The sequence below is a fragment of the Drosophila santomea genome, chromosome 2L (assembly GCF_016746245.2).
Source record: "Drosophila santomea strain STO CAGO 1482 chromosome 2L, Prin_Dsan_1.1, whole genome shotgun sequence".
Taxonomy (NCBI): Eukaryota; Metazoa; Arthropoda; class Insecta; order Diptera; family Drosophilidae; genus Drosophila; species Drosophila santomea.
In genome coordinates, this window is record NC_053016.2 from 20875654 (window position 1) to 20885863 (window position 10210).

At 42.1% G+C, this 10210-nt stretch overlaps 1 protein-coding gene across 2 annotated transcripts; it reads left to right on the plus strand.

The window, feature by feature from the left end:
* Nucleotides 1-232: 232 nt before the first annotated feature.
* LOC120458601 (dosage compensation regulator) lies at nucleotides 233-6344 on the plus strand. Of its 2 annotated transcripts, XM_039646305.1 has the most exons (5): nucleotides 233-392; nucleotides 454-970; nucleotides 1390-1708; nucleotides 2787-3477; nucleotides 3970-6344. In XM_039646305.1, exons 1-5 carry the CDS (start codon nucleotides 317-319, stop codon nucleotides 6216-6218), a joined length of 3852 nt encoding a protein of 1283 aa, XP_039502239.1. In that variant the 5' UTR covers nucleotides 233-316; the 3' UTR covers nucleotides 6219-6344. The 2 variants fall into 2 exon arrangements, with proteins under 2 accessions (XP_039502239.1, XP_039502240.1); XM_039646306.2 differs by lacking the exons at nucleotides 233-392; nucleotides 454-970 and adding an exon at nucleotides 1078-1325.
* Nucleotides 6345-10210: the final 3866 nt, after the last annotated feature.

Genomic DNA, 10210 nt, shown 5'->3' on the forward strand with positions numbered 1-10210 from the left:
CATTGCCAAATCGATTTGGCTATTGGTTCTAATCGAGAATATATATATGCACTTTATATGGTGGGAAAAGCTACCTTTAACCTTTTCAACGAATTTTGTATACCCATTAACTCTACGAGTAACGGGTATAATTACAGGTACTCTTATTGTTCCATTTTAACAGTTCCGTTTTCGTAGGCAACAGACCGTTCCTATTTTGATAGACGCATCAAAACTCATTAGTGTGTTGACAGACCCAACAAGAAAAATAATCGATATCAGAAAAGAACTTTAATTTGAGCACAGTTTTATAATATCAGTTTATCACAAGCTAAAAATGGATATAAAATCGTTTTTATACGAATTTTGTGCGAAGTCGCGTATAGAACCAAAGTTTGATATCCGCCAAACGGGTGAGTGATAATATTGCATTCATTCTTAACCGCGTTTGGCAACTAACAGTTTAATTTATAGGTCCCAAAAACCGTCAGCGATTTCTGTGCGAGGTGCGTGTAGAACCAAACATCTATATTGGTGTGGGTAATTCTACCAACAAGAAAGATGCTGAGAAAAACGCATGTCGTGATTTTGTCAACTACCTAGTGCGCGTGGGCAAACTGAACGACAAAGATGTTCCTGCGGATGCTGGTGCTTCCTCTGCCGGACCTATGACTGGTTTGAGGAGTGTTGGCATGGCAGGGGGTGGTGAACAGCAGAGGCGCGTGTTTGGTGGTCAGTCGGGCCCACAGGATCTGGGTGAGGCCTATCGGCCACTAAATCACCCGAGCGGGGGCGACGGTAACAGCTACTCCGTAATTGATCACATTCAGGAGCAGAGGGACATGAACGAAGCTGAGTCTGTCGATGTCAACGCCGCCATCCACGGTAACTGGACCATAGAAAACGCCAAAGATCGACTAAACATGTACAAGCAGGCGAACAACATTCGCGACGATTACAAATATACGCCTGTGGGCCCGGATCACGCTAGGTATGTGCTTCCTTTTCAACTTTCTTCAGTCTGCATTCCGGATTTGGCCGAATTTGTTATACGGCCAACTCTGAAATGCGGCCCATAATCTTTGGCGGGCTGTGAACAATTCGTGCAGAGCAGAGCCAGCAGAGCGACGTGGTACGTTACTCCGAAATACAAGAACCACGCCCAGCTACCTTGCATGGGGTCTGTAAGCAAAACGGACGCCTATACAACGCGGCTTAGGTGGCAATAATTCAAGAGCTGGCTTGCCAGCTTTGTCTAACACTTAGTACCACACCGTTCTGTTGGCTGGTTCTGCAGCACTCCACCTCAGACTCCCACAATGGGAGATCCCAAATATAGCCCCAGGGTAAGTTTCGGATTTAACCTACATGTAAGCCCAACATTTTTTTCAAAAAATTCTTTTTATTTAGGAGCTTTATGGCCGAGTTGTCCATTTATGTGCCGGCGCTCAAGCGCAAGGTGACGGCCCGCGAAACGGGCTCAAACAAGAAGTCTGCCAGCAAGTCGTGCGCCCTGTCCCTGGTGCGCCAACTTTTTCATTTAAAGGTGGTAGAGCCTTTCAGTGGAACCCTAAAAAAGAAAAAGGATGAGGAGCTGAAGCCATATCCGGTAAAGCTTTCGCCAAATCTGATTAGCAAAATTGATAAGGTTATTCAGGTCTTGGACCTTCCTGTAATAAACCCGCGCAATATCAAAATCGAACCGGACGGCGCTCCGATTCCTCTAATTGTAAGTGACACAAAACTATAAAAAAAACTGATCAGATTTCAAGATAAGTGTATTAGCTAATATTTGAATGTTCGTACCTGTTTCCATAATACCATTTAGAGTATGTATATTCCGTGATTTCTGGAATTACATTACTCATATGTGTACTTAGGAATAAAACAAAAGATAACGTTATGGTCGAGTTTCTCGACCCGTAAAATATTGTTTGTCAAATCAAAAAAAAAAATCAAGAGAGAACGCTATAGTCGAGTTCCCCGACTATCTGATACCCGTTACATAGCTAGTAGAAGTGCCAAGGGCACTAACACTAACAGTTTTTGGCGGTTTGTGGGCGTTAGAGTGGATGTGGATGTTTTTTTTTGCAAATCGATAGAAATATACAAGACTAACAAAACTGTGAAAAAATATAATATTTTTCAAAAGTGTGGGCAGGTTTTGGGTTTGTGGCGGTTTGGCGTGGCAACAAGGGACAACAAACTTGCGCTGCCTCTATGTCCCTGGAGTCTGCATGCCGAATCTCAACTTTTTAGATCTTATAGTTCCTGAGATCTCGACGCTCAAACGGCTATTGATCCTGATCAAAAATGTATTTACTTTATATGTTTATTCTGCCTGTTACATACTTTTCAAAGAATCTAGTATACCTTTTTATTCTACAGGTAACGGGCATACAAATTGGCAAGACTGCATTTCTAATCTGAACTTGTTAGCTTTTCTAGTTTCAAAAATCTCGACGTTCATACGGACGAACCAGACCGACTTGGTTATTGATCTCGATCAAGAATATTCGCTGTACTTCTTACATTAATTTGTAATTACCTTTATACTATAAGAGTTTAGGAAAGATTACCAATGGAATTACCTTTAAAGAGCTGTTTGTATTTATTGTTTTCAAATAACCCAGCAGGATCGTTGTTTACAGCAAATCAAATTTAATGGGTTTGTCCTGTAGTTGCACTATACAAATAGAATAAAGCTCTAATTGAAACCAATTAAAATTAAATTCAAACCGAGCATGGCCCTGAATATATAGATATTCATAAAGTTTTTTCGATTAATAGCAGATTATTTTCCCCAGGTTAACGTAAGCCGCATAGATTCCTTACAACAGGATGGGGAAAAGCGCCAGGAAAGCTCAGTGATTCCGTGGGCCCCTCCTCAGGCAAACTGGAATACGTGGCATGCCTGCAACATCGACGAAGGCGAACTGGCAACCGTCTCTATTGATGAGCTTTCGATGGACTACGAACGCTCGCTGCGTGAGCGCCGCCAAAACGACAACGAGTACCGAAAATTCCTCGAGTTTCGCGACAAGCTGCCCATTGCTGCGATGCGATCCGAGATTTTAACCGCAATTAATGACAACCCAGTGGTTATCATTCGGGGAAACACTGGGTGCGGAAAGACTACCCAGATAGCCCAATACATTCTTGATGACTACATCTGCTCCGGGCAGGGCGGGTACGCTAATATTTATGTGACCCAGCCTCGTCGCATTTCAGCCATTTCTGTGGCCGAGCGCGTAGCACGCGAGCGGTGCGAACAATTAGGCGACACTGTAGGCTACTCGGTGCGATTTGAGTCTGTGTTTCCACGTCCCTACGGCGCAATCCTCTTCTGCACCGTGGGCGTGTTGCTGCGCAAGCTAGAGGCTGGCTTACGAGGAGTGTCGCATATTATTGTGGACGAAATCCACGAGAGAGACGTTAACAGCGACTTTTTGCTGGTCATCCTTCGCGACATGGTTGACACATATCCGGACTTGCATGGTAAGCTCTTGGTGTAAAACTCTTAGATAGTTCTGATCACTGGTCAGCAGCAGAAATAGAACCTGATAATGTGTGCACTAATTCCCTGGTTTTATTTATCTTAATTATTAAGGAACATACTAGTATAGTTTTTATATCCGATTGTCCTAGTGTGTATATATTCCTGATCAGGATCACGAGCAGAGTCGATCTGTCCTGCTGTTTGTTTATTTAAAAGCTAATTCCGGGAAAAAAAAACTAGATTAGGCATGCCGATACCAGAGAAGTAGGCATAGTCCTGGCTTATTTAAGAAAATGATTATGCCCAAGCCCAAATGTACCATGCCCACATTTTGGGAAAATGTTTTAATTTTTTTTAGGTTTTATTATTTGCTTTGCCGTTTTCTTATATTTAATTTGGAGTTGATTTACCGAAATTACTAATGCCTTACAGAACTTTGATGTGACTTTATTGTAGCAATAATTAATATAAGTAATTTTTTTCTTTTGCAGTTATTCTTATGTCGGCCACTATTGATACAACGCTTTTTTCCAAGTATTTCGGCTGCTGTCCCGTATTGGAGGTACCCGGAAGAGCATTTCCAGTGCAGCAATTTTTCTTGGAGGACATTCTTCAGATGACAGACTTTGTGCCGTCGGTGGAGTCGCGACGAAAGCGCAAGGAGGTAGAGGAAGAGGAGCAATTTCAGCTTTCTGAGAACAAAGAAGAGGCGGATACCAACTTTAACAAGGTTTGCGAGGACAAGTATTCACAAAAGACTCGCAATGCTATGGCTATGCTATCCGAATCGGACGTTAGCTTCGAGCTGCTGGAAGCATTACTTATGCACATTAAGTCAAAAAATATTTCCGGTGCCATATTAGTATTTCTGCCCGGTTGGAACCTGATCTTTGCGCTTATGAAGTTTCTGCAAAATACAAACACTTTCAGTGATACATCCCAATATCGAATTTTGCCGTGCCACTCGCAGATTCCTCGAGACGACCAACGCAAGGTGTTCGAACCTGTTCCAGAAGGCATTACCAAGATTATACTTTCTACCAACATTGCGGAGACTTCTATAACGATTGACGACATTGTATTTGTAATTGATATATGCAAGGCGCGCATGAAGCTTTTCACTTCACATAACAACCTAACTAGCTACGCCACCGTATGGGCGAGCAAAACCAATTTGGAGCAGCGCAAAGGCCGAGCTGGACGTGTCCGACCGGGCTTCTGCTTCACACTCTGTTCGCGCGCTCGCTTCGAAGCGCTCGAGGACACTCTTACGCCGGAGATGTTTCGCACGCCGTTGCACGAGATGGCTTTGACCATTAAATTGCTTAGGCTGGGCGCCATTCATCACTTTTTGTCAAAGGCATTGGAGCCACCTCCGGTAGACGCGGTAATCGAAGCTGAGGTTTTGCTTCGAGAGATGCGCTGCCTTGACGCTAACGATGAGCTTACACCACTGGGCCGCCTGCTGGCACGCCTTCCAATCGAACCAAGACTTGGAAAGATGATGGTCCTTGGGGCAGTATTTGGCTGTGCCGATCTGATGGCCATTATGGCTTCGTATTCTAGCACCTTCTCAGAGGTGTTTAGTCTTGATATTGGCCAACGTCGCCTGGCAAATCATCAGAAAGCGTTGAGTGGTAGTAAATGTTCCGACCACGTGGCAATGATCGTAGCCTCACAAATGTGGCGGCGTGAGAAACAACGCGGTGAGCAGATGGAAGCTCGGTTCTGTGACTGGAAAGGATTACAAATGAGTACTATGAACGTAATCTGGGATGCCAAGCAGCAGTTACTTGATCTTCTTCAACAAGCCGGATTCCCAGAAGAGTGTATGATACCGCACGAGTTAGATGAAAAGAATAGTGGCGATGACCCCGTGCTGGACGTGTCCCTGGCCCTACTATGCTTGGGTCTCTACCCCAACATTTGCGTGCACAAAGAGAAGCGTAAAGTGCTGACTACAGAGTCTAAAGCAGCACTACTACACAAAACATCGGTGAACTGCAGCAACTTGGCAGTTACATTTCCATATCCGTTCTTCGTTTTCGGCGAGAAGATTCGCACGCGAGCTGTTTCCTGCAAGCAATTATCTATGGTCTCGCCTTTGCAGGTGCTACTATTTGGATCGCGAAAGATTGACTTGACCGCCAACAACATGGTGCGCGTTGACAACTGGGTTAATTTTGAAATGGAGCCGGAACTTGCGGCCAAAGTTGGGGCCCTTAAGCCGGCCCTGGAGGATCTTATTACGGTGGCGTGCGACAACCCTTCCGACATACTTCACCTGGAGGAACCCTATGCAGAGCTGGTCAAAGTTGTCAAAGACCTTTGCGTTAAGAGCGCCGGAGACTTCGGACTGCAGCGTGACACAGGAATTCTTCCGCACCAATCACGCCAGTTCAGTGTCGGCGGAGGACCTGCCAAACGAGGTCGCTTTGATAGCGCCGGAGGTGGTACGGGACGCTACAGTAACAGAGGCTCCCGCAGCTATGGCCACCACGGAAACAGCAGAAACTTTGGAGATGGAGGATATGGAAATAATGGAGGAGGATATGGAAATATTGGAGGAGGTTACGGAAACAATGGCGGAGGATATGGGAACAATAGAGGAGGATATGGAAACAATCGAGGAGAGTATGGAAACCACGGCGGTGAATTCGGAAACTCATTTGGAAGCAATAGCGGATCAGGCGGCGGCCTTGGAAATTGCGATCAAAGTGGCAGCTGGGGACACTTTTAACGAGTTAATTAAAAACTGTATTGGTCATTTCATACCCAAGACAAACAAGTTTATTGTTAACACGGTACTATTTGTCTTTGGATGAGCAAATGGAGTATACAAATAAAAGACACATTGAAAACTTGGGTTCTAGGCTTTAAATACGTTTTTCCGATCCAAATCGATATCCGAGTTAAAACAGACAGCTTTCCAGTCCTTTTTATCCCTATAGACGTTTTTCCAGCCCAAAAATAAGAAAATATTAATTAAATACTAATATTCTTATGTCTATGGTAATTTCTACAAACGATTTTAGCACCAAAATGGTTACGTTAAGTTTATTTCAATTTATAGACCATGCTGCGTTCTAGTTCTCATGTATAGCAGGGATGTCATTTTTATTATAATAATAGAAAGGGTATTTACAAAACTAAAATAACTACATAACTATAATTTTTTTGGGATTGTTTAAGATAATCGCAGGTGTGTGAGTTACTCGTATTGATTGTTTGTTACCATTGATTATTGATTGATTCTATTAGTAATCTAATTTTGTTTGGGTTTGGCTGTTATTATCTTGTTGGCTTGAGTCTTTTTCTGATAGGTATTCGGAACAGAAAATTAATTTGCCCTTTCTGTTTTTAATAAGTTCTATTGCTTCTGGGATGGCGATTGCTTCGGAGGTAATGACGGATGAGTATGGGGGCAATATGCCGTAATTCAAAATGCTTGTTTTAGTAGTGTTGGCGAATGTTATTGTGAAGTTAGTTTTTGAACCGTCAGTAAATATGAAAATATGTGATTTGAGATTATTTTTTGTGAGTTCGTACTGTTTTTGGTATGATTTTGGAGATGTTTCTTGTTTTTTATGGGTTCGGAGTGATGTGTCTATTAGATTGGTGAGGGCCCAGGATGGGTTGTATTTATGGAGCTTTTCTGGTTTGTAGAGTAGATTAGGTTTGGATTTAAGTCTGGTTTAGTATTGGTAGTGTTTTTTTTTTATATTATTTGGAGCTTGACAAACCTGTTAATTGGTGTTTTGAAAAAAAATTCGGTTTTGAGAGTTTTGCTGTTTGAAGATCTCGTTTCATTTCTAAGGAGGAATTATTTTCTTCGTACAGTTAGTGAGATTAAGCATACAGACTCCAGAGACATAGAAGCATGTTGCCACACGCACTGTCAGTATTGAAGACTCTGCTTCGCACTTCCACTAGCTGAGTAACGGGTATCAGATAGTCGGGGAACTCGACTATAGCGTTCTCTCTTGTTTTAGTTTAGATTGTATTTATTTATTTAAAGCTAACTTAAAGTATAAAACTCTAAGGTAACCGGGAAATATGAGCATTATCAGCTAAGGGTTTCCGGTCGCCAAGGGTGACAATGGTGGTTTATAGAGAGTGAGATGAACGTATAGTTGTAGAATTTTAGGTTGGAGTTTATCAAAAAGGTTATAATTTTGTTGATGTTATCGTTCGTTTGGTTAGTAATTTGCGTTAATTGGGTTGATTGGTTGAAACGGAACTGCCCTATGAAGGGGAAGGGAGGGACAGTTAACTAGGATGTGTTTAACGTCTAACTGATGATGGTTTCAAAGAGGGTATATCTTAGGGAGTGGTCAGTGGTCAGTCTTAAGGTTGGTGTGTCCAAGTCTAAGCCTGTTCATAATGATTTGTGTTTTCTTTTGTGTGTTGTGGTGTGGTAGGAGGAGTTCGGTGTGGTAGCTTGAAGGATAATCTTGTACCAGAGAGTTATGTTGTGATGCAGTTCTGTTTATTTGGAATTGACGTATTTTTTATGTGCCTAGAAATGTCTTCACAGTTGTAATTTGGGGAGGGGGTATATGTGGGCATTTTTAGCTGTTTTGTCGGCGTATTCGATGCCGAATATTCCAATGTAAGGACGGATCCGTATATGTTTGATTTTTAGGAAGTAACAAAGATTCTTATGGTTGATGGATAGTATGAGTTGTTGTTGGTATTGGTGAGGGATTTTAGGGCAGACAGGGAATCGGAGCAGATAGATAGGAGCATTGATAGTTTGTCTGCGGTTCTAAGTGCAATCTTTACTGCTTTTATTTGCATTTATGGCAATTATTTCGCTTGAAAGGACTAAGGGATGGAATGGGAGGAGGAAAAATTTGATTTTGCTGGTTTCGCTTGTTACACTATAGCTTACTATACCATTGGCCATAGAGCCATCTGTGTAAAGGAATTTGTGGTTGGGAATGGAATACTTTAGGAATTGAAAGAGAAGTTTGAACGTTGTGGCGGGTGTGCTGGATTTGTTGTATTTTGATAGGGATGTGTTGGTAGCTTTATGTAGCTTTATGTATTTTTTACATAGGATGGTTTTTATTGGTGATAAGGGTGAAAGGTGACATGTATTCGGTGTATAGTGCTGGGGTACTTAAATTTCTTATTGGATGTTTTGACGAAGTTTTTAAGGGGTGTGTCGTAGGAGTATAGCTGGCTAAAAAGTTTGCTTGTCAGGAACTCTCTCCTGTGTTCCAAAGTGTTTAATTTGTGTTTGCGATTTAATTATTAGGTTGCTGGTTGGTGTTGTCCTAAAAGCTCCTAGAGCTGCTCTTATTGCTGAGTTTTGCATAGTTTTTATGCGATTTGTTAAGAGTTTTGGGGCGGTACCGTAAAGTAGTCCATTTTTTGGATTAGGGAGAAAAAGTTGCTGTTGTATTTTTGTTGAGGAAAGGTTTTATGATGTTAAGGGGTTTACAGAGGCTGTCTTTAGATTGTCTATGTCTTCCCTTAAAACGTATTTAATGAGACCTAATTTCCATTCTTGGAGTTGGTCAATAAGGGAGTGGATACTGGATACCTATTTTGTCAAAGGCTTTTGAAAAACGCAATAATATTATAGTGAGGGGGCACTTTAGAGAGATGGATCTTGTTGATAGGTGTTGTAGGTGTTCCCCTTTTAAATCCAAACTGGTTGTTGTGAATGAGTATGCTCGTAGTATGTGGCTTCAAGTAGCGGTTTTTGTGGCCTTAATAGGGCAACCCTATTAGACGTTTAATATTTGCCGACATTCTCAAAGGGTCCGCTTAGGGTGTATTTGGGAGCTTCTGTTTACTTGGTTAGCTTCTTTAATTGCTCTTTGCCATTATTAGGCCAATTCCTTAGAATTGAACTCCCGAGAATGACACTTTCCGAGAATTGAACACTTTATCGGGGGCTGAGGTCTTTTTATTCCGGCTTAGAGCATTTTCTTGACTACTCCGGTCATCGGGCTCGTAGGCCAAGTGTTCCCACCTAGGAGTGATATTTCCATATTTCCTATTTTGGGAGTTGATACCCTGTTGGTGAACTGTGCCCATTACTGGAGTAGAATTTCCATGTGACCGATTGCGGCCGCTGGACTGGTTATCGGAGACTCGTTTATTGTCAAACTGAATTTTCTTTGTTGCATTCCACTTCCCCAGCTGGCTGGTTTTATATCTTCAAAGTCTTATGGTTTTACAAATCGACCCACTCCTGTAGCCACGAGTCCCATAATCGATTGTGGTCTGATTTTCAAGAATGCTTTTGCCCCTTTTTCAATACAATTCGCACTAGCATCGGTATCCAGTAGTGTCAGTATTTTTTCTCCATCAACCTTACTTTTGGCAAAGAAACGGTTGTCATATTGTACGCTTATTACCGTGTCCACGACTTTCTGTCTAAGGCGTCGGTGTTCGGTTCAGTTTTTATATAGTTTTTGTGTCCTACCCCCTCCGGCTGGTTTATAAAGTTTTCGGGAGTATTTTGATTAAGTGCCTCCTACAGTCGGGGGGGTGTCTCCCGCGCTAGCACTTATCGGGATACTCTCCCGGTGCATGCTTGGAATAACAATTTCTTTTTTGCCCCCTTCATTTATGTATTTGGGTTTCTATATTAAGGAATTTGTTTTAGATATTCTGCCTGGTATGCAGTTAAATATATGACATGACCTACAATTAATGTTGCTGACCACAATTTGTTATAATAGGATAAGTTTGTTAGGGTGCTATTATGCGATA